This window comes from Porites lutea, chromosome 4, assembly GCF_958299795.1.
Source record: "Porites lutea chromosome 4, jaPorLute2.1, whole genome shotgun sequence".
NCBI classification, from domain to species: Eukaryota; Metazoa; Cnidaria; class Anthozoa; order Scleractinia; family Poritidae; genus Porites; species Porites lutea.
Window position 1 is genome coordinate 27,379,273 of NC_133204.1, and position 27,896 is coordinate 27,407,168.

Below are 27,896 nucleotides of genomic sequence, written 5' to 3' on the forward strand. Positions count from 1 at the left end.
TTTCGTTGCGTACCGTTGCGTGGAAGGTGAGGGAATAACTTTCCCCAGTCTCTCGCGGACAGTGATAAACAACATGGCGGCAAGCGAGGAGGCGAGTGACATTTGTGTCATCGTCAAATGGAGTGGCAAAGAGTATCCGATCGAGCATTTATCACCGTCCGAAACTGTGAGGTACCTCAAAGACCTGATAAAAGAAAAAACTGGGGTTTTACCTGAGAGACAGAAGCTTTTGGGTTTGAAATTCAAAGGTATATTTAAGAAGTAGTTTGGACAGTTTAAACTAGTCCGCGCGATATTTTTTACGGTAATGACGTTAAATTTGTTTTGTAGACAAAGAGTTTGTTTATGAACAGTTTTTATACTTGTTACTCAAATACTTTATAGCATCTGCTAAACAAGAAAAGCTTTCATGAGAGTCTGGCAGTCACATAAATTTCAGTTGTTGGTTTTCATGTGATGTGACTGGGCCATATGCATGTTTAAAAAAAATCAAAATACATAAATAAAATAAATAAATAAATAAAAATAAAAGAAGCAAACAAACAAAAATTTCCCCAACATTGGGTACAAAACCATTTCTTTTATGCCAAGTCTGCAAAAACAGTATGGCATGCATATATTGACCAAGTGTGAGGTCAGAATGGCTGCATATCAGCTAAGTTCTTTTTAGCATTCTTTTCGACTAAGGCAAGGTCAATAAGGTGTGAAAAAGGAACAATGCCAATATCCAGTCATCTTGACCAAACAGGCTAGGCCAGTAAATGGTGTATTATGTGGTTATATCTTGACTTTTTCTTATGGGACCAATGCAGGAAATCGCGAACAGACATTGGTAGCCAGTCAGAGTACTAGAATTGATTCATCTTGCCTGCTCTTGAATTCTGTCGCGACTATGTAATGGCCATGGATCGACTTGGCTGTTTTGTCATAAGGGTGAAAACCAAGAATTTGTTGTTTTCCAGTGAGACCTACATTGAAAAAAAAAAAGAAGAAAAAACATACAAGCTAAAAAGGATAGGTCTATAATTTTGTACATTCGCGCAGATGATGCCGTGCACTGTAGCAGATACCACATTCCCCTTGAGGCTTTGCTGCTCACCCTGACTGGCACCCTAACGCTGTGACCCCTCCCCTAGATCTGCCTCTACCTGTTTGAGTTTGTGTGTTTGGTTGCTGTTTCTCTCCTGATCAGGCAAAAGTCCCAATGATGATGTTCGCCTAAGTGCCTTAAATTTGAAGCCCAATACAAAGATTATGATGATGGGAACAAGGGAAGAGAACTTGGTAAGGAGTATATAACTGTGTACAATATAACAAATTAATTATTGGTCTAAAGACAATGTTTGCTTAAAGTGAACTTAGAAAATTGAACTACAGCATTCTTGTCTGAAGTCTTAACATGCACAAAAAAGAACCTAGGATGAAAGCAGGCCCTCATGGTATGTTATAACAGTTATAAGCCAAGTGTACATGTAGAGCCATGGAAGATCTCAGTTCCAACTTTAAATCATTGTACTTATAGACTACAATAATATATTTCTCCTAACACATCAGGCCCCAATATTATTGTTCAAACACTGGATGGCACTATGCACCTGGATAAATCACTAACCAGTGGATGGGTATTAAGGAAACCAATTGCATTATCCACAGGTCTGGATAGCGATTTATCCAGTGGATGGTGCTAGCTATCTTCAAGCTAGTATAGTAAGTGGCTTATGGTGAAATCTCAATTTTCAGGCAGAAGTAATTTCTCCATCTGAGGAACTTAAAAACAGTGAAGTTGTAAATGACTTTGACATTGAAGAAGAGGAGATTCAAATAGAAAATAGGTACATGGACAGTTAACTACTGATACCTGAAATGATGGCCAATCTCTATGCATTTAAACCTCAAAAGATATACCTCTTTTATAAATAGGCCCATTTATTTATGATTTAAAAAATGTATGCAAATGAACCTTCCTGGTCTTGTTTGAAATTAATTAAGAATTCTTTTATTATTTATTGCATATGCTAACAAGATCAGAAAGGCTAATTATTATCATACGTATAAAATAATATATTAACAGGCTGTCATTATGAAAGAGGTCTATACCACTGCTTGTGTAAAATTATATTGATCAGCAAAAAATTTAATATATTATCCGCACTGTTCTTCCTACTTTTTTATGGTCCCAATGAAGCCTCCTTGGCATTCTGAATTTTCTACATCCACCATGCACACTAGTAAATATTGTTGATAGTAGTCAAGAGTCACATTTGTTACTTACTATGTGTATGGGCTACTATGTGCTATGTGAATCATCAATTTCGTACTCGTTTGTTTACAGAGATGAAAATCTGGCAAAGATCAACAAAAGAATATCAGACTATAAAGTGGCAGTTCGCAATCCCCCAAGAGCTGGGAAAAAACTGCTTGTTCTTGATGTGGACTATACAATTTTTGGTATGAAACTGCATGGCGCAAGTTATGTCTCGTTTAAAGTGAGGTGTATAGATCGACGTGTTAAGTAATGAAATCTCCCCAACTTAACCTTTATCCGTGGTGTCCATGATACTGGCAATGACCGCGGAATTGATGGAAATTGATTATAAGGTACACAACAGTAAAAAAAACCCGGTGATTTCCTGGGCTTCTAAGTTTGTACATGACCCTGGCTAATTTTAAGGAAAACAAAATGAAAATAGGACGAAATGCACCTTAAAATCTTAAATTTTATATAATTATAATAGGTGACAGTGGAGTGGCATTAATTTAATGCTTTCCACTAAAGAACATCGCTATAACTTAAAAATCATTGTTCCCCAAAAAAGAAAAAAAAAGGAAAAAAAAAAACAAAACAACAACAACAATAACTTACTTTAATTAAAATGAATGCTTAATTTAACTGGTGGAAAATTTCATATTAAAAGTGTTTTAAAATCTCCTTGATCTTAAATGTGCAATGTATGTATTACAATGCATTAAAGGTAACTCTTACCAATATATTCTAGATCATAGATCAGTTGCTGAGACTGGATTTGAGTTAATGAGACCCTACCTTCATGATTTTCTCACTGCATCTTATGAGCATTATGACATTGCTATATGGTGTAAGTATATTAAAAAAGAGGAATTGCTAGCTCTACTCAATCAAGCTTAGTGACTGTTTCAAAATGCTCAGAAGGTTACACTTAGTTTCATTTAGTTTTGAGAAAATATGCAATGAAAATAATATTATTTATAATCAACGTCCATGAATAATTTTCTGGGACATGTAGATGTGTGCGTAGATGGGTGTGTTTATGAGTGTGCTCCTTAGCTTCCCAGTCCAATTTGTTTCATTCTATTAAATGTAGAGCTGCATTTTAATTAATAATTATTTTTTTGTTAATATCTCAATTATTAAAGCAGAACTGCATGTTGTTTATTATTATTTTATTATTTACTGTTATTAGCTGCCACCAGTATGAAATGGATTGACGCTAAAATGAAAGTAAGAAAATTTCTTTCACACATAAGTTTAATAAAATGTCCATTACCTGTATTTTAAATGTGCAATATTTAAATCATATTAGGGCTTTCACTATAAAAAATCTGGGGGCCAGGGATCTCCTCTGGCTACTTTGAACATAACCCCAGCTGTTTTCATAGGAATTGGAGGTAAAATAGATAACCAAAAGTCAACTCCCTAGTTGTTCAATTCCACACTTCTTAGTGTCACTTCCATCAGCCCTGTATAATATAGTGAACTCATGCAAACAGGACAGCAGATCAAGAAAGGAGAACACATTAATGTTAAGTAAAGTTTACGACAAAGAGGCAAGTAGTAGCCCTGTTATGTTTGCACACACTGATTGCCATCCTCTTCTTTCTGCTGTTCTGTTGCGTAGGCTCGCTAATGATTTCAAGTTTGCCTATTTTAAGCTTTTGTTGTTTTCCTGTAGGAGCTGGGTATTTTAGACAATCCAAATTACAAGATATGCTTTCTACTAGACAGTGGAGCCATGATCACTGTCTTGTCTTCAAAGTATGGTCTTATTGAGGTAATTTACTTCAGGAAATTTGAATGCAGTGCCTTTAATTTCTAAAATTTCTGTATGACTTTTTTTTCTTGTATACTGCACAATATGTAACTAATTGTTGAAGTTCATTAATGCAAATAAATGTTTTGAATAGAACTGCATTCATGGCGATAATGACTTTGTTGTTATATTTTTCTTTGATTATGCAATGTAATTTTGTAATAACCTCATTAATTAAGTTATTTATCAACATCATCAGTCATCTACTGATGACTGTGGTTCAGGTGACCATTCACAAGCATCATTAAATTGACAGCAGCTGTGATCACTGACAAGCAAACCAATAATAATTGCACCCTGGGGGAGTGGTCAGTAAACTATTGTGGTTTTCAAGAAGAATAAGTGGAGCTGTATATCATTAAAGACCTGTCAACCTAAAAACATAAAAAACCTGGAGGAGATGACTCAAAAACCTGGAGATCACCTAAATTAAGAAACCTGGAGATTTGTCATAATCACAGAAATGAATGTTACTTGCATCCATGGCCTAAAGATCTTTAAAAATACTAGAGGGAAATGTTCTTAGTGTCTACAATTTATTTTTCCTTGAAGGATGCAGATTTTACCTATGCTCATTATTGTACAGGGAGAATGATGCCAACCTTGTCAGGTGATCAACCATGACCATATATGGTATAAAACAAATACATAATTCCTGGAGGTTTTGTCAGTTTATCAATTGCCATATTTACAGTATTGAGTACGTATTTTAGAATTCACATAACAAAGATAATTTTATGAATGTCAACACATTTTCTGTATTTTTAAAACTAATTTTATCATCATTATATTATTTATTTATTTTAAATTCAAATAAGGATCATACCAGTTTGCTGTGAGATCTTCGCAACTCACCATGAGACTGGGAGACTTGGCTGGTCTGTCATTAGTTAGATTTAATTTTCAAGTACTGAGTGATTAAGAGAGTGACCTTAGGCTATTAATTGGCCATAATAATCTTATCATTAAGTCAACCTTAATTTCTTGCAGACCAAACCACTTGGTGTTATTTGGGGAAAATTTGAGGAATATAACAGTAAAAACACAATCATGTTTGATGATCTCAGAAGGAACTTTCTCATGAATCCTCAAAATGGTTTGAAGGTAGACATCTGTAATTTTGTGTCCACTTGAACACTCTGATGACTTGATCAATTAATATATCAGCACAGAATTAAAGCCTGAATTTGTTACATGTATGTAGGGCCATAGGAAATCATGTCTGAGGAACATTTAACAAGTGCGGAAATTCCATGCTGATGGTGTGTCACCACCCAAATGTGGAAAGTGGGAAATCTTTAGTTAGGATTGCTGTCCTCCTTTCTCAGAGATTATTTTGCAGAGGTCATTTTCTTTTTGTAGATCAGACCTTTTCGAGAAGCCCATAAAAACAGGCACAAAGACAAGGAGTTGTTGAAACTTGCCAAGTACCTGGAGAACATTGCACAACTCAATGATTTCAGCAATTTAAATCACAAGTACTGGGAAAGGTTTGTACTTGGTAGTAACTATTTTAGATTTTGTAATACCACATATTCTAGATCTGCAACAATCAGAAAAAAATACATACATGTATTTAAATTATAATGCCATTTTTAATAATTCGTTGGCTTTTAATATTTATACAAGAAATACGTGATCAAAAGCTAAAAAGGGTCAGTGGTGAGAATAAACAGAAACAAGCTAAAGGGTAAAAATACAATGAAAGAAACAAAAACTGGAATTAGCCCCGCAGGGTTTTGAACCTGCACCCCAACTTCCTCCTTGGAACGCAAAAAGTGAGGCCTCATATCACTGGGCCATGTGACCACTGCATTATTTTGTCATGTAAAATTAATAGTCTTGAAGTATTTTTCTCTGCCATTCACACTGTTTGAATCTTGTGGACCTGCATGTATCATGAATAATTCAAAGATACACGTGAGGAAAAGTACATATGTAGCATAAAAGAGTATTTCAAAACGATTAGCACTATATTCGTGTTTATCCACTCTTGGGATTTATATAGGCTGCTTGATGAATGCACTAGTCATCTTCTTTGCTGCTCTCACTGAAGTTCAGGTCACTGTTCTTTCGGTGTTAAATCTTCCACGGCAAGAATTTCCAGCCACTTGTCCAATCAGGCACTGTTGTGTTTGCAGCCCACTGTTATTTGCCTCAGAAATACTTTGCGTTTCACCAGGCGATTTGCCAACGTACAGTAAGCAAAGGATGAATAAAATAAGCCCTAGTTGGTGGCCATGTTGCCTGGAAACCCAAAATGCATGATGACGTCCTTTAGGATTTGTTTATGATTTTGTTGCTAGGTAACTGCACATACCAAACCATTAGAAAGATTTATGACCACAGCAAAATCACACTCTGCTTGCGGTCCTCGCGTGAACCGGGCGACAAAATTATAACCTCGCTTCGCTCGTGGCCTAAAGAAAATGCCCTGAATTTACGGCAAAACAGTCAATATCTGTGGAAAATATACCTTATGTAGACACTGACTTACTTCACCAGTGTGGTATTTCTGTTGTTGAGTTGTAGACATCACTACTATGAAAGGTCCCAAGCAGCGAGGAGTGAGCAGAGGTGGCTGTATTAGTAGGCTACAGTGTATACATTGTGGAATCCTGATGCTTACATTGCATTGGAATCCAGTGAAATTGTGTTACTTTACAGTCAATTTAACGTGCCTCATCCTCGGAGATCCAGGGGCAGATAGTGAGGGCGAGAAAAAGTCTAAACGGGCGGAAAAATATGGCATGAAGAAAAGTAAAGAACGGTGAGAAGAGCCCCTGGGGATAATGTCTTACCAAACCAGTTCCAAACGGTCGCTGCCGTTCCGGCTTCTGATTGGTGCCAGAAAACTTTGTGTTTTTCTGGTACCAATCAGAAGCCAAAATGGCGGCGACCGTTTGGAACTGGTTTGGTAAGACATTGTCCCCAGGGGCTCTTCTCACCGTTCTTTACTTTTCTTCGTGCCATATTTTTCGCCTGTTTGGACTTTCCCTCGCCCCCACTATCTGCCCCTGGGTCTCCGAGGATGAACGTGCCTATTACACGGATACTTCTGTTAGTTTACATGATTAGAAGGAGAGTTAGATAGTAACAGTCAAAATAACAGTCATTGATAAAATAGTTAAATTTCCATTTTCTCTCATTTCTTTCAGCTACAAAGCATAATCACATGGACCATTGCAAAAATTGCAAGAAATGGTTGATTTCCCTACAACATGAAAACACAGGTCGTGCATTCACTTTCCAGCATTAGTTGTACAAAGTACATATTTGAAGAATCACATCAGTTGAATGTACAGATGAGTCTGAGTTTTCTTAGCCGAGCCACTGTCTTCACCATGTCCGTTGTTGCCTGAATGAGATAGCTTCCTCAATGCCTCATTCTTCTTGCTCAATCAATTATTATGATTATTATCCATTTTTAATGAGGCTCCAAGAAAATAATAATTGACAAATTTTTTTATGAGTGCAGTGAATTAGTTTGTATATAGGAGCATGTACATTATTATTTATGTTGGAGCAATTTAAATGTGTAGCTTTATCACTTTGTTACACAATAAAATATTTTCAGTAAAACTGAGGCATTATGAAGCATTGTTTGTGACGTGTTTTTAATAACAGCTTATCACCTGGTATATTTTAACTAAGATGGAATCCACTAGGAAATTGAGTAATTTTAATTTTCAGTGGACAAAAACCTTTTACCAGAATAAATTAAAGAATATTGCATTCTTTTTCTCATTTTTCAAGGACTAAAGATGTAGTTAGTTGTTCTTAATAACACCAAAGAAAAGTAGTTATGGGAGCCCAAGAAAATGAATGTCAAATTTCACAAAACTACACCTTACACATAAAATTTTCAGAATTTTACCTGTGTTTTCACAATTCTTGTGAAATTTGACATTCATTTTCTCGGACTTCCATGAGAAATTTCCTTTGGTGTTATTACAGACAACTAATTAAATCTTTAGTCCTTGAAAAATGTAAAATGTAACAAAGAATGCAATATTCTTTAAATATTATTCTGGTACAGGGTTTTGGTCCACTGAAAATTAAAATTACTCAATTTCCTGATGGACTCCGTCTTAAGCCTCCCATGGAGACGTCATAAGGCGTTTGCATGGGAGGCTAGAAGTAGCATACCAAGGATAAAGGGTACCAGCAAGGTGAAGTGACCGGCTACATGAACAAGTAACATGGAACTCTCTCAGCTACATAACACAGCTTCAAAATGGAAGGGGAAAGGGCAGAATAGGCCATTTGCATCCTCTGAGTACTCCTTTCCTCTTGTACTTTGAAGCACTTGTCATATGCTTCCTTAGAAATTACCAGGTTACCTGTTTCCAAAGAAAATTGTCTGTGAATCCAAGACAGTATCTACCCCTACACTTGGCTCATTCCCAGATATCTCATACTGTTCTTGTTTTTTTTTTTTTTTTGATGATGTATGAGAAAAATCATTGAGGTTGCTGCATGCATTGGTCATGTTGGAGATGTGCAAACACTGGCCTATTGTTCTTAACCAGTCTTATATTCTCGATTTCCCGTCGAAAAAGTCAGTCGAAAACACTTTACTTTAACCTCAACTGCCACTTTTCTCATGATCTCATGTTCTCTTGAATCTAGCTGAGCTGTCTCATTGTTGTTTCTCCAATGGTGCTTTTATAGGCTGCTGGCAGTCTCTAGTCTCCAGGATTTGTTGCACGGCGGGTATGTTATGCAAGCAAGTAAAGCAAACCTGTCTCCTCCCTCATGTGTTTGCCACACTCACTTGCACGGCTTGCCAGCATAACAATGAATCCTGAGAGAATGCTAGCTGTTTCATGGTTGCTTCTTCCATTCCTGACTCTTGTTTTGTTGTTGCCCCCATACAAGGCAATTTGAGAAGCAGCGCATATTGTTTTATTCTGTGCAAGAGCAGGGAAATTACTAGTCTCCAGTCTTACGCGTTAGTAAGGAAGCAAAATGATTCAATATACAGTAAGTATGAAGGACTTTTTCGCAATAATTACCCAACTGTATTGCTTCACTTCCCCATAAAAACTCCATAAACCCTACTTGAATGCGTCCTTTTTTGAATAATTGCAAGCTTTTTACCCCCAGGCAACCGATTGCAGTCGATCAAATATCTTTAACAAAATATAAATCAAGATTGGGTGTTCTTTTCACCGGACGTTTCTCCAAGCTCAAGTGACCTTCCCGTAAAACCAGTTTTGTATCCTTGGTTTCTTTCAAACATAGTCGTTGGAATCCCTTCCTTGTATTTTAAACTCTGTACTTTTGTTGGATCCTCCAGCGCCTCAAGTTGTCTCAATGTTCGTTCTTGGAGAGTGCTGGGTTTTTCTTTATTCCACTTGTCATTTTTCCGGACTCGAGATTCGATGAAATAGCCGACACTCCCCACTACCACTGCAACCGGTAAAACGATATAGGGAGCATAAACTCGAGCTGCTCCCATTATTAAAGGCCAAACCATCGTTCCAACAGAGGAGAAATCGTACAGCTTTGCTTTGAGCTTTGCTTTGCAGGATTGTAGACCGCGAAAAGTTAACGAAGAGAGACTGGGAATGACTCACCTCTAGTCTTTCTCGGTTCTTGAGTGGCCTTGTAAAAACTGACAAAACCAATATGGCGAGAGCGTTTCAATATTTTATGCCATTCATCGTAACTTTTAGCCAACTCGAGACTTAACCATGCTGAGAACGAGAATTTTTAGTCCCATGAATCTTTTGATTCTCTCAATAACCCTTACTTTTTTTGGATTGTTATGGATGGCAAATCAGTGTAGCAACGGTAAGTTGAAACCTAATTGCTCTTGGTAAACGTACTGGGATGTCTGATGTCTTTCGCGAATGACGTGTCAAGCCCATTTCATTTCGGTAGGCAAAACTCTTGTATAAAAATTAAGCTAAATATCCATGGGTGGCATAGGAATCTTTGTATAGGAATCATTTCAAGTAGATTGAGAAAAATCTTACTCAAGGGTTTTTACATACGTATCATGGAATTTCAGGTATTTAAGGATAATATTTCTCCGTTATATTTCACATATGGCTATATTAACGGGAGATAACAGTAGTAATCTTAAATAAGTGTCTTCTACTGATCTTGTGTAATTAATATTTTGATTATTGAGTGAGTGAGTGAAGGTTTCAGCACCCAGTAGATAACCAGATATAAGTTCTGAGGTCTCTGCCCCACGGTTTTAGCAGTCTTTTGTCTCAACCTAAATATAACCTCTCTGGTATATCCCAGGATTAAGTCCCCGGGAAAGGCAATGATGAAAGATATTATATTTAGGTTTATTCTAAGAAGAGCCCTTAAAACTAATCCAGCCAGACTACTTATTGTACTGTATCCACATACTGTACTACTGTGTCCACAAGCTCCCATAACCACATGCCAGTAATGATCCCGTACTCCCTTTGAACAGTTTTTGGGTACTTCAATGTCCCACAGAATTTTCCTTGTTTACAATGGTGTAGGGCTTATAGTTTATGAGACAACACAATATCTGAGAAGGCCAAGAAGTCTGACCATTTAAAGTTATTTTAATTGCCTGAGTAATGGTCCAGCCAGGGTTTGACTCCTTGCTTGGCAGACTTGTCCAATTAGTTGACAGTGGCTGGGGCTTACATAAGTTACATGTATGCATCATAATACAAGGCTGTGCTCTAAGAAAACAAATGAAGGGAGCTCAGTGCTTATATGAACCTTTGAAGTCCAGGGTGTCCAGCATTTGATTTACAGTGCTCGAACTTAACAGTTGTCCACTCGTCCAAAACGGGTAAAAAATTCTGAAAAAGAGTAGTTTTCTTTCCCACTAGTCCTCTGGATAAGTAAAGTGATCACTCTCTGAGGAATACATGATATTTTTATTTTATTTGTATCGTACCAAAAAGTGCTAAAAGTCTTGAAAAAAATGAAGAATTGCCAAAGTCAAATATTTCAAAAATGAACAAGCAAAAAGCGCTAGGCACTCTCTTGCCGAATAGTAGTCTGGGTTCTACTTAAAACAAAATGCACCGTAGGATAAAAGATGGCGGCTTTTTGTTTCGAAGGTCTGTATCCAGCCTAGTCCTCAGGCGTTCTTGGCTAGGTCATTCCTGGGGCGCTTTCCATTTAGTCAAAATTTCGGCGGTAAATGGAACACGTTTCGTCGGCTCGTCCCACTGGAAAATTCCCAGAAAAAGTGGAAAATCTAAAAAGGTGGTCCTGTTTTCCCGGTTGGAATTTCCGAACGGAATGTCGTGTTCCATTTACGTTTCTCGTAATTTGTACCAGTTCCAGGTCCACGGTAGGGCACCGCGACGTACCGGGGTTTAAGACCAAATGGAACAACTTTTTACCAATTGGAAATTCCACTTTTGCTCCCACCGAAATTTCCGGGTTTTTTCCCTAAATGGAAAGCGCCCCTGGTCTCTACCAAGTTCCAAGAGTAGTATACTGTAGAACATGCAAAATGTGAGCAAAAATGTCACGTATTGCCAAACATTTTGAATTATATGACTGGGTGTGATTTGTCTTGAGATAAAAATCAGTGCTCCAAGCTTAGCGTTGTTGTACCCCTCGGTAGCCTACAATTACTGTAAATGGCCTTGTAAATGCCCAGGGCATCCATTTAATTTTAAGCATCCAGAGGGGGGCATTTAATGGATAGGAGGCTTTTAAAAGACAGAGGTGTTTATGTTATGGGTTAAAATTAAATTCAGGTTAACTTGAACCTGAACCTGAACCTGAACCTGAATTTAATTTTGAAAAAAAAAGCAAGAGAGTTTAAAAATAGCGGAATACCCATTCCATCAATTGATACGTCTAGGCTGTATAGAGATCCATATCGCTCTTTCACTTCTTAACTTTGATGTCAGAATCTGATCCTTGCTTATGGTTATTGCATTGCTATCACTGGTCTATCCTTGCTTTGAACTTGACATTAAACAAGATCTACAATGTGCAAACCCCTGCCAATCAAGCAATAAACTGAACAAATTGAATGTTTTGCTCCTTTTTGCTATTTCCTATTATTTAAGAGTAATTCTCGTAGGAGGCGTCTATTAGATGGGGCGTTTATTAGAGAGAAGGTTCTAAGGCCCTGTTTACAAGGAAGGAGGGCTACCCCAGCACTAGGGTAACCCTACCTGAGTGCTTGGGTTTCCCTAGCAAGAGGGTTACCCCTCTACTAGGGATAACTTGCCTACCTGGGACAACCTTCCTCCTTCTTGCGTGACCATTAATTCTGACAATTTTAATGGAATGATCCAATTTCTGAGCCAAATTATAAACATCTGAACAAGATAAGGTATTTTCTGTATACGATGATAATATTTTCCCTTTTTTTGTGAATTTAACAAGTTTTCCATGGAGAACTTCAAGTCTTATTTCAAATCTTGGGTGTTACAAGGAATGTCACGCATGACGGAACATGTCAGTAAAGATGGTTAAGTTGACCCGGGTGATAGGGTAACCCTACCTGTGAAATTTGCTTATAAACCCAGGCTACCTTTAACCTGCTTGTGAGGGTAACCCTAGCATGAGGGTAACCCTCTCTCCTTGACTTTGTGAACAGGTCCTAATACAATTTTAACAGCATAGATAAGAGGGGTCTATTTTTGAGTGGGCATCTGTTAGGTCATTAATTTTACGGTATAAGATGGTCACCAGACGTAGAATGAAAATATGGGTGGCCATAAAAAGGAAAGTTTACAAAATTGTGTTATATGATTGAATCGTTTGAATTAAGTAAAAAGACGTAAATAAAAATGGAAAACGCCACCTAAACCTAGTTTAAATGTTTTGTGAAGTAATTGTGTTCATACATTGCATAGCCTGCGAGCAAGCTCTTTTATTTGGGTGAGTGAAGCGAGCCGCGCAAGAACACACGAGCGAACGGCGAATACGCGAGAGGACGAGGAAATCCTTTCTCCCCGCACCCCCCGCTTTCGCGTCTCCTCTCGCGTGCCTCTCGCGCGTCTACTTTTCACGATATCCCTCAAATGGAGAGCTTGCCCGCAGGCTATACATTGCATGGTCACAATACATGAAATGGAAGACTGCGATTTGTAGCTTTTCCTTGCGACTCAAGCACAACCTTCTTTGGTATCCCTTCCTTTCGTTAAGTTTTCCATAAAACAAGCTAACACATTAAGAGCATTTTTCGTCTGAACGTGTGATTTTAACTAGCGTCCTTTGTTTAAAGCTTAAAATAATTAACGCCTATTAAACTAACAGAGTGTTTTTTTGGGGAAAAATCCATATCCGGTTTTCCGAATCCCAATACCGATGTTGCTTTTTTTGGGCGGGGGGGAGGGGGGGGGGGGGGGGCGAGGAGGTAAATCCAAAAACGGATCATGAATCCATAAAATCCACACTCAGGGTGGATTCTTCGCATCAACTGCAAATCAGGATTTTTGAGATTCACAATCTGAGCGGTTTTTGGGAAAGGATTTGAAAAAAGTTTTTGTGACAAGCGGTTTTTTGAACAAAAATGGTACACAACAGATCCCGTACATGTATGAATGACATTCTAACTGAACCCATGTTGGTGGCGCCTTAACTTTGGGCCATTAGTTACATATCATTCCTTGTTTGTCATATCTTTAAATTCGTAGACTGTTTTTAAACCCTTACTTGTCATTGTTTTTTGTACGTATGTAGTGTCTGCTTACGCCGGTTTATTTTCCAAGTAAATAAATAAAAAAGTTCATGGCCTTCAGTTTTAAATTCTTATAACTTTACTATTCTAAGGTGTTTTCTATTCGACAAACGTTTGTGTTTCGAACCGAAATATATACATTTCGTATATTCATACGTAGTTTATGTTGCTTTTCCATCTTGTCTTCACCGCGAGGATCATGCAGTTTGTTGTTGTTTTTTTCCTCTATTTTTCTAATCCCGAAGAGCACTAAGTCATTCCGTTGTCATTGTAAATGATCCTTTTTCGAATCTTCCCTTGTTTTGGTAGTGAAGAATCCATGTGATCTGAGATCACAAATCTGTTTTTGGCTTCGCCTAAAAAAACTTTTGACATGTCCCACCACACGGATCTTTGTGGATTTTTAGTACATGTACATGTATGTTGCTAGAGAGGCGCACCCAATATTTATTGTTGGAATAAGTTTGATCGATGTTGAATAGTTGAACATAAAAATTCCGCTATCGGTAACACCTTGTGGCTGCTCATCGGCAATTAGGTAACCCCAAAGAAAGCCAATTTCACTGATTATTCGCAAAAGCCAAACGAATGAAGTCTGATTTACAGAAACCAATCAGGCTTAAACACCCAGGCCGACTCCGCTCGTGTAAAACTCTTTGTTTGAATTAACATTCTTGACACTTCATACTAATTAAGCATTGTTTGTTTTTAATTAGTATTTATAGTGTGCAACAAACGGTGTTTTTTTTTTTGACTTGGTATTACGGAGCTTAAGCAACGGCATCGGCAACGGCAACGAGAACGGCAAATGAGCAAAACAACAGTTCTGCACGTGCACCACGCTTTTTTGTTCATTCCTTTGCCGGCGTCCTTACACGACCATGACGTGAAACTGAAGGACGTGAACACAAGACAGCGGTTTTCTTTTTCCTGTTTCTGATCTTGGATAAAGTCATTTAGGATTATAACTGCAGAAAAATTCGCCACATTTGACAAATTGAAACGGTGTAAATTCAGCTCCGAGTGACGTTTTCGTTGCCGTCCCCGTCGTCGTTGCATACTTTCCCTGACGTTAGTTGAACATGGAAATGTCGTCGTCTTGACCTTTTGACGCTGCTTTTCTAACTTTTGAATGTGAGAAACATTTTAGTGCACTACTTTGTATTAAAATCATAAGCCATAAGTTTGATGTTGACCTTCAAAAATGTATAGATTGGCTGGACTATAACCATTCAAGGTAACTCTTTTAACGATTACATTTAGCAATGTTTGTATATTTAACTTCATTTTGAACTTTATTTTTCACAGATTCAAGTAAAACAAGACACATGATGAAAAGGATTGACTTTGTCCATCAAAGTTTAAAGAGAAGAGAGCTTATTCTTGATGAAAAAGAGAAGAAAGTCAATAGGAGACTTAAACTTCTTGGAATTAAAACCTTTGACAGCATATATGATGACAATGATAGCCAAATGCCCACAATTTATTTTATTACTCCCACTTACAAAAGACTTACACAAAAGGCTGACTTGACAAGATTATCACAAACATTGCTACATGTTCCTAAACTTCAATGGATATTAGTTGAAGACTCCGTTCAGAAAACAGATCTTGTTACACGCTTTTTAGAAAACTGTGGATTATCATATACACATCTGGCTGTACGAACTCCTAAAGAACTTATAACAAAAGAAGGTGACCCAAGATGGCTGAAAGCTAGAGGAGTTGAGCAGAGAAATTTGGGCCTCAAATGGATACGCGATAATTTTAAAAGTGGTTCAAGGGGGGTTGTTTATTTTGGGGATGATGATAACACATATGATTTGAGAATATTTGAACAGGTAAGCAATACTGTAATTGAACTAGAGGTTACAACTGGTAAGTATAATGCTGCTAACAGACATGCTGCGGGCAATAAAAGATCATCTGAGAAACAATGAACTAAGATGCACATTTTGCTAATGGGTCAGTTAATTTCTTTTGCATAAAGGTCATAAGGGAGTCCTAGAATCACGAGGTCTTTGTAATTTGGGTCTGTATTGGCCAGTTTACCGTCCTACGAAAGTTGTCTAGTCCCCAAGGCCTCATTTTTTCGCGCGGCCAAAGCATCACCGAAGTGAATTGACCGAGAGGGCCTGGGAAAACTCCTTACAGGGACTAGGCAAACACGAAAGCTTAGCACAATCCGAATGACGGTATAAGAATATTACGTTATGATGATCTACCCCTGGACATTAATTGTTAAAAATCATCCTGACAAACAGAAATTAATCCAGATTGTAACGCCAAAACAGGGACAAATGATACACTTTTTTCGTCCTCAATTTGATAAAATTTCACAATCTCTATAATTAAAAAATCAGAAATTAGGTTGTGATATTTAAAAAAAGAAAAAAAATACCTTTATATATCTTCCCTTTATAAAAGTAATCTCTTTAACATAACAGCTGGGTTTTATATTTGTCTTGTTTGGACTGACACATTAGGGCCATTTATACGAGGAAAAATAAGACGCGTCTTACATAGGACGCGTCTTAAATAAAACGCGAACTTTCCGTATAAACGGCACATTTCGTCTAAAATAAGACGCGGCTTAGCTAAGACGCGTCTTATTTTAGAACAGCCTTTAACACCTGTTCTTAGATAAGACGCGTCTTAGCTAAGACGAGAAAAACTTCGTATAAATGACCTTCGCGTCTTACATAAGACGCGAACGCATAGTACGCATGCGTTAATTTTTGGCGCGCCACCTTGGATTGCCGTTGCTACGGGCAACATTCACATGAAAACGAGTCAAGAACAGAAATAAGACGCGAACCATTTATTCGAGCGGTTCTCGTCTTAGATAAGACATGCTCGTATAGATGGTACAGTTCGGGTCTTATCTCTTATTTTTCCTCTTATAAATGGCCCTATTGTCACGGGTGACCAGAGATGCCTAATCTCTAGTTTGCTATGAAGCATGCGCGGCACCTACATTGAAGTTTCACTAAGAATGAATGGAGTGCGTAGAACGCAATCTGATCACACGCTTTTGGACCTTCTATCAGATGACATTTACGCTAAGCATACAGCAGAAGCGTTGTGACCTGCCAAAGATGTCTCCCGCACTCTTTGACCTTTAGTTATTACTAGTGTTACAAAAAACAAATATAAAACAAAAACCACAACGACAACAACAACAAAAGAAAAACAAAATCAGTAACCGATTGTCTTCTCTAAATTTAAGATGCGTTATACAAAGAAAGTTTCTGTTTGGCCAGTTGGTCTGGTGGGAGGATTAAAATGGGAAGGACCAATCTGCAAAGATGGCTCTGTTATTAAGTTTTACACTCTCTGGAAACCTGAACGTCCTATGCCGGTTGATATGGCAGGATTTGCTATCAATGTTCAGCTCATTATTGATAATCCAAGTGCGGTGATGGATACCTTTGCAAGCAGAGGATACCTAGAGTCCTCTATTGTAAGCAAACTGGCAACAAGAGAAGAGTTCGAGCCTTTGGCAAATAACTGTAAACAGGTATTCCTTTGTTCTTACTTATTATATTTTTCTTTATTATTTAAATTATTAGCCTTCGGGAACAAAGGTCGAATGCTCTTAAAATGGTCATATCTCGTAGCCTTAGAAAACAGCCGACATATCGCGACATCACCACTAGTTTCACCTCGAAATTACGTCTTACAAACGAGCGCAGAAATTCCATACTGATAGCGTGTCACTACCCAGATCTGGGTAGTGATTTTAATTGCTTGAAATTTTGCTTCAACCAATCAGAAGCACTACCCAGGTCTGGAGGGTAATGACGTGTCATTAGTATGGAATTTCGCGGAGAAAGCAGTGGTGGGGTTGTGAAATATCGGCTGTTTTCTCAGGCCACGTATCTCGTAAACCGTTTTCATTTATTCAAAGTCGTTGGTTTTTCTTGTCCTTAAAATGTCCCTATTCATTTATGTAGTAAAACGTCTTTGCAGTAAAGTGACGGGACACCTTTTCGTTCAAGCTAACCTGAGCGTAGCCCGTTTTAATCTTCCCCAGTTTTTCAACCAGAAAATCAAATTCCATTTTCCACCCCAAATTTTATACCAGTTTCAGGTTTTCGCGACCTTTGTTTCGGCAAATGGACTGGTTTTCGCAAAGACAAACGCGATTTCCCAACTAGATCCTTTGATCTATAAGGTGAATGCGATTCTCTTGCATTCCTTTTTTTTTACACCTAGATTCTTGTGTGGCACACTCAAACTGGGGACCCCAAAATGAAGCAAGAAGATAAATTAAACAAAATAGGACGCGAATCTCCGCCAATGGAAGTGTAAAGTTGGTGTTCTCCTTATGATTTTTATAGACCTTTCTACCTTTCGCCACGGCCAATGCTATACTCACGCAGACGTAATCTACTGATATTAATGTGTCAACCAAGAGCGCATTGGTTTTTGTAACAAAAAATTCTTTTGTTTCACTCGTTACATATTTGAATAACAAAAACAATGTTTTAAACAGTGATATCTTCAATGCTATGATCACGGTATAACATAATAAATAGGACTAGAAAAGATTCTGAACGATACTCTGTACACCGCAACATCTTATCATCATCATCATCATCATTTGGTTACTCTCGCAACCAATACATCATTCTTTTGTCGCAACCCAGTGCTTGCTTCACCCCTAACATATGTTTCGCTTTTTGTTTGTTGTGGTTGTTGTTGTTTTTTGAATTAGCAAAACTAAAACTATTTTAAAACTATTGATATGACTAAAAAGATATAAAAAAGATATATTAGATGGTTTCAAAATTAATAAACATGGTTCAAGAAGAAATGATTAATAAATTGTGGGAAATTGCGCAGGAAAACGTCTCTCTTTTTTTGTGCAAACGTGTTATAATTTAAACGATCGAGACCACAATGTATGTTGTGTAATATTCGAAGTGAGCTTCAATATTCACATTGTGATAGACATTGTTACATTGCAAAAAGTGAATAAATAAATAAATAACTTAACACCCTGTCATCAACTTGATGAGAAGACTGCCATTGCTATGGCCTGAAAATAAAGCTGTTTTCAGAGCTAAAGCTATGACTGTGGTAGGGTTCAAGTCCAACCCTACCCCATCCCATATGCATTTGTAAAAAGGGTAGCACTGTGCTGTGGTGGCATCTAGCAATTACAGGTAATTACGATTATTATCCATTTGATTTATTCAAAATAGTTTCCGTTTCTGATTGGCGCAAAACCCTTTGTTGTATAATTTTTCATTGTAACCCTGTTAGCGCTGATCAAATTGATCAAATCGCGATCACATGAAAAACAAAAATTGGTCAGCGGATGACTTTGAAAAACTTCAATGAGCTTTAAACCTGAGCCTGCGATACAGTCATGTGATACTGATCAGCGGATACCTTTTTGACAGCTGTCAATTGAACATAACATGGATTTGGCGCATTGAAATATATTGATATAGATATTTGCGCCTTAAAAGTTTTGAAAATTATTATTATTATTATTATTATTATTATTATTATTATTGTTATTATTATTATTATTATTATTATTATTATGATGATGATGATGATGTCCATTACTAAGTTAAAGACAGATAGTATATGTCTTGGACTCCAGCTAGTAAGTGTGCCATTTCACATCCGCTTACGTACAGACGATTGTGTCCCAACCAAGATTCCTTGGATGCCTGGATAACCAAATTTCCCTGGGGGCTCCGCTGCGCGCACTTCGCGCGAGCGAGAGCTCCGCTATCAATGCCGTTTAATACAGGTTCATTCGTCGAAGTATGGACATTAACGTGTTGGGCTCACTTTAGCTAAAAAGGCAAAATACACAGGGAAAGAAACATGAAATCGTGACTTTCTATAGAAGTCATATGTTCGATTGAAACTTGTCTTTAATTTCCATCACATTCCTTGGGAATTCCTTTTCACCAAGAGACTAGAGTAAATTATTGTTCATTCATACTGCGTTAGTCGTCTTTATTAAGCCATAAAGTTATTTCATTGGTATAGTTTTATCCCAATATTTATTTTTCTTCTTCTTTATCCTTCTTCTATACCTGCTGACTCTGGGGAATACGTTCTACATGAGTCCTAGCCTTTAGGATAGTAACTTGTTGTGTCATTTCGTTGCTACCTTGAGCTCCGTACGCTGTTGGACTTGTAGAAACGCTGTGGTGTGGCAGATGGTTTGCCGGTATGTCAGAAGCTTTTAGAGTCGAATTCACTGATAAAGAAATAGTATGTACATTAATGAATGTTCAGGAAGACTAAGATTCTGTTAAAGATAAATTTTAAATTGTCGACGACCGTAACTGTTGTAGTGGAGTATTTAAAAGTGATTGATATGGGGCCACGCCATATTATTAAAAAAAAAAAGGAAAAATAGTATTTTTAGGTACTGTTTCGTGAAATTGCCTTGAAATACCTCGAACCCTCCTCATTTTTTTCTATTTTTCTTTTCTTTTTTTTTTTTTCTGTACAACCCTACCGACCAACCCATTCTTTCCTTATTTTTTTTCTTCGACCCTAGTGATGACCAACCAACTCTGTCGCTCGATGGTATACTAAACACAAGAAAGTTTTTTTTTTCTGAAACAAAATTGCATTTTCAAGGAGAGCTGTGTGCATTTAGGGTACTTAAACAGGGAAATATTGCCACATTTACGAACACGACATCACGATATGTTGTGTATGATTTCCTATCTGTACCTTTTGAATTATTCGACATAGGCTAAAAGACTACAATTTTAAATACTTCAAGGGGAGCTATGCCACGTGGATATTATTGTTTAAGCCTCAATTCTCTGCTGAACTGTCCATACTTAGAGTCCTTACCAATGTTCTATAGAGACATGAAGAATATATCAAACAAATTTCATCAGGGAGCATTAACCATAATATTTTTCGGGGGTGATTTTTGCAGGCCAAGCATTAAAACTTGAAAAGCTGGACCGACTTTTTCAAGTTTCAATCTATTTTCATCCTTGCCATTCCTTACCAAAAAATGATAGGGAACAGTTTCAGTGCCTAACTGTAGTCTTAAATAAAAAAAAAAACGGGACCATCATTTTTGTAATTCAGTTGATGCGAGAACGCGTTTTACATTTTTAAACTGAAAAGCTGAAAAATAGTTTGACCTAACCCATTTAAATGCAATCACGGTCAACAGTTGCACTTTGAAATACCTCTGCATGCGTCATCTCTGATGCTCGTGTATAGATCCTTAAGGTTGTTAAAGTCTGCTGTTAATGCGTATTTCCTGTCAGGTTTACTGGCAATATCTATCAACTGGGCAATGTCATATTTCCGCCCGACCCCTATTGCAAAAACTGTGATGTTTGCCGCCTTAAGCTGGTCTGCTGGACCTTTAACCGCATCTTTTGACTTGCCTGAAAAACATGAAAACAAAAACATGAATTAAACAAACATATAGGGAATATTTTGGACACGGTGGCTGTGTTAAGACCAAACATATTCCAGGGGCACCCAACGACAATTGTCGGAAAAATATCTGTTCGGAAGACGATTTGAGATCTAGAATTTTCGGAACATTTGTTGTAAAATTTCTTGCTTGCATGCCTCTCCTAGCGATTTTCGAACAAATAAAAAATGGTATACTCGCCCATTTTAAACTAATTTTTACCCTAAAAAGCTCACCTAGAATTTTCGGGAGCCTATTTTCTGGCTAAAATTTTCGAAAAGGTAAGTTTTGATCCCTATAACTTTCGGATCACTAGACTTTCAGCTAGGAAATCCGAACAGATAAAAAATTTTTAGGGGATAAAAATATGCCTATCTCTACCTTTTAAATACTAAAATACATTTAATAACGCTGTGTTTAAGTGGTTTTGAACTATATTCTCGTTGGGTGCCCCTGATATTCAGGATGGACGCGTATTGAAAAAGGACTTCATTATTGCATTGATAGTCGCTAATTTAAACTAACTGAATTTGATTTAATTTGACTTGCAAAATTAGTGGTGGTGCAGAAAAGGTGTATTATTTTAATAGCTAATGGCAAAAGGGCCCAGGGTCTTCCCTTTTTCCAATAGGCTGATTTAGCAACAGGACGGGAACGTCAGTTGACGACGGGAAAGCGCACGGAAAGGACTAAACACGACTTCCGGTGCCCAATTTGCCGCTCTGCCATTGGTCAAGCCAGTTGTTTGATTTGCGCTCGCCGTTGTCAACTGACGTTCCCGTTCTGTTGCTAAATCAGCCTAATATCACGTTAGGGACGCGAGGCTGGTTTTTGAACACCAATATGGCGGACTTGAAGTCATGTACAGAACGCTCTATAGCTCAGTCAAGAGCCCATCAAATGGATCCATTTGATGGGCTCCTGTAAATGTGCACTATTAAATGAGCATTTTTACCATCTGTTAGCACAATAAGCACTTTTGGGACCCCTTTGCGACTTGACTTGTCAAACAGCTCGGTCTTGGTGTATTTTAAAGCTTTTCCAGTTTTGGTGCTTCCCCTTAAATACTTAGCCCCTGCTGTTGCATTCATCATTGCCTCTGGATCATAGAACTTTTTGAAGTCATAGACTGTTTCGACCTGGAGAAAAACAATTTGTTTAGAAAAGAATTTATTTAAGCAATAGACCACACTTTCTATGGGTTTACCGGCGTGATAACCCACTCGGGATGTTGGGAGAACACGAGAAAAGGTTGTAAATTACGAGCCGAAGGCGAGTGATTTACTAGCTTTTCGAGTGTTCTCCCATTATCCTAAGTGGGTTATCACACCTGTAAAACCATAGAAAGTGTGATCTATTGCTTTTATAAAATAACTTTAAGTAAAACAGAGTTTACCAGCACAATAAACCACAGGTTTTTAACCAATCAGAACGCGCGCACTATCTTAGTTATTTTATAAAAGAGGATAAACGCCTCAAACCCTGAAGAAATTTGTACTGTCAGTAAATAATTCTAGTTTTCTTCATGATTTAGGTGTTTCTGATGCGGTTTACGAAAGACTTTACTGACAATTTTCAACCGACTTCAGCCAAAAGTGTCCGTATATTGTGTGAAGATCAAGGCCCAAGTGCTGGGAAACAGGGTAGCGCTTTATCAAATGATGGTTAAATTGTAAGTCAAGATTGTGTCTTTTGTTAGCTTAATTAAGGATCATTTTACTAGTGTCATCAGTGTGGTGAGAAGTTGATTTCTTTGGTCGTCTAGGACCGTGTTCTGTATTCACCAGTTAGTACGACTTATGACCTTCATGTGAGCGTCAAAGTGTGGCAAAGCTTTTGTTTTGAAAGACAATTTGACATTATTTGAATTAGAGTTGCATGGGTGTTTGCACATTCATTGAGCAATTGCTTATTTCCTTTCTGTCTAATATTTCTTTGTTGTGGGTTTCTATTTTGTTGTTGTTTGCATATGTTGGGCATTTTTCTTCAAGTACGCACGTGCTCCCTTTTGTCTTAATAGTAATAATCACAATAATAATAATTACTATTATTTTTATTATAAAAAATTTATAAAGCGCCTTTTCTGTAGGCATCCAAAGGCGCTTTACAAACCACTTAAAATCTAAAAAAGTAAAACCATCTAAAAATAGTGATCGCAAAAGTCCACAGTCACTAAAATAAACAAATGATTCAATTCAGAGCTTTCTTAAAATATATGTCTTTAGTCTTTTCTTAAAAATGTCAACTGAAGAGCTTGATTTTATGTAAAAAAGCAGTCCTGGTTAGACTTGCTACAGGTCGACCTCTCATAAGTCCTTCAAAGTTAGCGAAGCGAGCTTCAATGCATGAGGTGGCGCAAAGACCGAGCGAGCGACGAAGTCTTCGCGTACAACCACAGTCTATGGTATAACCAACCAGGAAAAAAAGGACGCTTTGAAAGTCTTGGTGCGCAAACCCAAAAGGATCTATATCCGCAAGTTCTAATATTAAATGAGGGTGAATTAAGCAACAGTTTCGAAGCAGATCGCAAACTATGCAATGGAGAGTAAGGCTCTAGGAGATCACTTAGTTTTAACTGAGGAGCCAAGCCTTGCATCGCCTTATATGTAAAAAGGAGCACTTTAAATTCAGCTTGCTGCTCAACAGGCAGCCAATGTTACTGAAAAATCAGTGGCGTAACGTAATCTGATTTTCTTGACATGTTGACAAGCCTAGCAGTGCAGAATTCAAAACATATTGCAGACGCTGTAATAAGTTCTTGGGGAGACCATAAGGCAAAAAGTTGCAATTATCAAGCTTTGAGGTAACAAATGCGTGGACAAGGATCTTCGCCATCTGGAGACTTGACGTGCTTGTCAAGTGAAAGCGTCGAGTCGAGAACAACTCTAATATTATTTACAGAAGCGGAGAAGGTGGCTCCTTGAAGCTGATCGAGGAGGGGAACAGGGCGGTGCTTAGCATGAGAAATCAGCATCTACGTCCTCTACTAGACCAACATTTCTATATATTTATTCGCAAAAATACTTTTAAAAAAATATATTGGCAAAAGTTAAAGCGCGATCTAGCATAATCTGTTGGGTTGTCTAACCATTTACACACTTTGATTTATAAAAAAAGGAATGAATTAGCCACAAAGTCTATACAAACCCTTGCTGAGTACAACACAAGTCCAACGTGAGTGAATTCCTCGGATATGAATGAACCATTGATCGCATTTTGTATGAAGTCCAGGCACTTTTTATAGTTTCCTTTTCCAGCTTTCTCGATGCTTGCAGAGCTGTCCACCAAAAACCCGATATCTATCTTGGCCTTACATTCTAGAAAAACAAAAATGCAAACCAGTTAATTTTACATAGTTACTAACTCGCTTCTTGTCCTACCGACAGCATGGAAAGAAAATGCCGATAATTTCAACTGCGGAAATATAATTACATAAAATGGCCATGGATACTGCGACGATCATATCTTCATTTAAATTTGGTAGAGTTGGTAGAGTACTGCGTCGCATAAAGGCAGAGGCCAGGGATTTGAATCTCATTGCCTTAAATTGCTAATATATAGATTTAGCCAGGGCTAAAAGCGAAGCTCTCGGTGATATTTACAGTTTTCTCAAACAAGATATATAATCGTGTAATGCTAAGCGACGAAGGAAATGAGAACGGTGAAAAAAAATAATAGGTCTAAATTTATAGCAAAAAGCAATTTTGCACGTGCAGCGCACTTTTTTGTACATTCTTTGCCGTTGTTTTGCACGACCACAACGTGAAACTTCCTGGTTACTCGTTTTATGGAGGAAATATCGTACGTGTTCTTGTTCATTTTTTTTCACTGCCGCTCATTTTCACCTTGGTGGCGGCTAGCATTTCTTGTTTTCCTCCTGCCGCTACTTCATGTTGTGCTTCCAACAAAAAAATGTCTCCTTTGTCTTCTATCTCTCGCTCTAGCTGTTTCTCGCTCTTTTTCTCGTTGAGCTTCGCTGGCTAGTCGTTTCTCTGTCTCTCTCTTCCTCTGTATTCCAAATTTGTGGACACGACAATTAATGTAAGCTTAATACTTTAGACAACACGGATACAGAAACAATTTCCGGTTTCCGCTTTCGTTTTATTGACTCTTAAGTTGTCTCTGTGTCGCAAGACGCGGCTGGCTATGCGATTTCCCGCCAAAATAACCTTAAGTTGCCACGCCTGTATGATGACTGAGTTATTTTACATTGGTATGCCTGTGGTGCGGACGGACAGTCGAGCGGGCGTAGGGTCACGTGACTACCAAAATTCCACGGATGCATAGGTCACCCAATTTTCTTACCCATGGTGCCCCGCTGCTCCCGCTTCGTGCGCGAGAGAGCTCCGCCATAACAACTGCGACGATCATATCGTCATTTCAGTTTGTATTTATTCCGCAGTTCACATCATTATCTTCATTCTTTAAAAAAAATAGTTGTGCCACTATTTCATTACGCACTACACCGCGCATTCTCGAAGCTCAGCGTAGTCAGTCGGGACGGAAGAACTAACACAGCGATAACAACAGGAGCGAGGTCCTGCGATACACGTAGTTGTAGTATCCTTCTCGCTGTTCTTGCCACTCTTTAAGACCCAGAAATAAAAAAAGGAAAAAAACTAACAAAAATTACATTACCGGCCCACAACAGAATCCCCTTGCTCGACGAATGTTTCGTTGCATGTCAGGACGACAAGAATTCATTGAAAGGTTTTAAAACCAAAACAAACAGCAGCCTTCAGCATCGCTGTATCTATGTAAATAAACTAGTATCTACTAACTGCAAAATCCACAAGTGAGGGCGCAGTGCCTGTGCATTCCATATGGGTACGAGTTACAAAAGTCATTTAGTCTGTACTCTTTACAGTACGCCTCGTAGTTCTCATCATCCTTACATTCAGTATCTGATAGAGACAAGACAAGATTGGTGAGATCATGCAGGCTTCATGCCTGCACCTGCACTATATTCCCCAAATTTACCTCGAATGTCAAGTCAAGGCATACTATATAACAAAAAAAAACCGCTTCTAGAATAATCTATAACATTTTGCCTCCGTTTTTCCCTTAACAAGGGAAAGTCCCTATATATATAATATAGTACGAACAGCAACAGCACAGAACTGGAACAAGTCGTTCAGACCCGTCGAACGGTTGGCCGAGAAGATCCGAGAAGGTTAAATTCTCTTCCGTGTCAGTGGGGTCCAGTCCTCCTTCCCACTTATTCACTTCCGCTACCGTCCGAAAACCTGTTCACACTACACTTAAGTGCGACACATCAAAACCTATCGGATATGTGACACTCAGCTCTCGAAATCGGCACAGCGCGGCCGTTCTTTATGTCTGGACAGAAGCGCTATCCGTTATGATTAAGCTATGATTAAGAACAAAGCCTATGATTAAGAACAAAGCCTAAGAATCTAATATTCCTTGAACAATGACTAATTCATAATTATCAATGGCTTACTTGTTATATTTTGCTGGACGTTTCCAACTGCACCTAACAAGAAGAAACATTCATTCACAATCAAATCAGTCTGGTCCGAGAGCCTGCGTTACCCTTTTCCAGCGGAATGGGTGACGGAAGCTCTGGGGAATTCCCAAACGGGAACCACAGTTTCCTGACCAATTAAAATTGGGCTTGCCTAGATGTTAATTCACTGCCCATCAGTCTTAGCCTGCGAACTGCAGACGTATTTCCGGTTCTCGGCGGGTGTAACTAGTAACTGGAGCCGAAAAAACCGGATGCTCTCGCAGGCTAATGCAGTCAATTTTAAATACAGTCAATGTAATCCATATTCTCATACAGCAAAATTCTGGTTAAAAGCCCGGTAAACTGGCCCAGTGTGTGCAAAAATGAACAAATTTGGTGTTATCTATTATAGCAATTTCTGACATTATTCAAAGATTTAAGGCAATAATGAGAAAATGCTACTTTAGCAGAAGGCAGTGTGTAAGGGCCTGGCTAAGGTTTTGTCATAAATCAACAGAAATTGACATATTGATATAACTCCTATGCGGAGAAAGTAAAATATAAGCCAATAAACAATACTTAAAATATGAAAGGTGAAGCATGATTAATTTCTGACAATTGTATCTGATTGATTTGACATATATACGGATATATGTCGTTGTAGAAAGCTTTCTAAGTTCTGGAACATTTTGACTGTTTATTAATAAGTATCAAAGAAGATAAATAATATTTCCTAATGAAAACTTTATCTAAAAGATTAAAGATCAAAAGTGTGCCTTCTTGAACCATGCACGAAAACAGATCATATGCAACATTTCTTAGTTGGTTATTGACCAAGGACAACCCCCATCTCCACCACCATGTATTTTCAGGTCATTCTTTGTGCGTTCTATGACTGTTTAGGAATGTTCTGACTAAGTTAAGAATTTCTCCTTTCGTGTGTGAAGGAATGAGGTTTTTGAGTGGGTCATCTTGTCTCTGAACTTGACGTCCCTTCGAAGATGCTTATCCTTATGTTCGGCTTAAAAGTGAACATTTAGACCATTTTTAGTAATTAACTTAGCTAGTCAGGGTTTTGCGGCTCAATTTCGTTGGTAAAGCTTTCCCTCTATTTGTCTTGTTCTCTCATTTATTAATATGGGAATTGTCCTTTGTTTGTCATTAACGAAGTTTGCACTTTTGGTTTTTTAGCCTCAAAGAGCCAAGTCACTTATGAGCAAATGTCTGGAAAAATCGAGCAAAATCGAAATTTCGCGGCCACAGTCAAAAATC

The 27,896-nt window shown here is 38.0% G+C and overlaps 3 protein-coding genes across 3 annotated transcripts; 2 read left to right on the forward strand and 1 right to left on the reverse strand.

Annotated features, from left to right (window-relative positions):
* The first annotated feature begins 42 nt into the window (after positions 1–42).
* Positions 43–7,649, forward strand: LOC140933161 (ubiquitin-like domain-containing CTD phosphatase 1). The gene is made up of 10 exons (XM_073382676.1): positions 43–248; positions 1,193–1,284; positions 1,741–1,832; positions 2,333–2,448; positions 2,997–3,095; positions 3,441–3,478; positions 3,930–4,028; positions 5,058–5,171; positions 5,430–5,557; positions 7,226–7,649. The coding sequence occupies exons 1-10, from the start codon at positions 74–76 to the stop codon at positions 7,236–7,238; spliced, it is 966 nt and encodes a 321-aa protein (XP_073238777.1). The 5' UTR covers positions 43–73; the 3' UTR covers positions 7,239–7,649.
* A 2,060-nt stretch (positions 7,650–9,709) lies between these two features.
* On the forward strand, positions 9,710–18,338 carry LOC140933160 (galactosylgalactosylxylosylprotein 3-beta-glucuronosyltransferase 3-like). Its single transcript, XM_073382675.1, has 4 exons — positions 9,710–9,866; positions 15,034–15,566; positions 16,955–17,245; positions 17,944–18,338. The coding sequence occupies exons 1-4, from the start codon at positions 9,767–9,769 to the stop codon at positions 18,037–18,039; spliced, it is 1,020 nt and encodes a 339-aa protein (XP_073238776.1). The 5' UTR covers positions 9,710–9,766; the 3' UTR covers positions 18,040–18,338.
* Positions 18,339–19,690: 1,352 nt separating this feature from the next.
* On the reverse strand, positions 19,691–26,703 carry LOC140935227 (cochlin-like). The gene is made up of 6 exons (XM_073384766.1): positions 26,619–26,703; positions 25,936–26,058; positions 24,302–24,471; positions 22,110–22,293; positions 20,919–21,122; positions 19,691–19,957 (listed from the first exon to the last, which is right to left on the reverse strand). Exons 2-6 carry the CDS (start codon positions 25,970–25,972, stop codon positions 19,785–19,787), a joined length of 768 nt encoding a protein of 255 aa, XP_073240867.1. The 5' UTR covers positions 25,973–26,058; positions 26,619–26,703; the 3' UTR covers positions 19,691–19,784.
* Between the last annotated feature and the right edge of the window lie 1,193 nt (positions 26,704–27,896).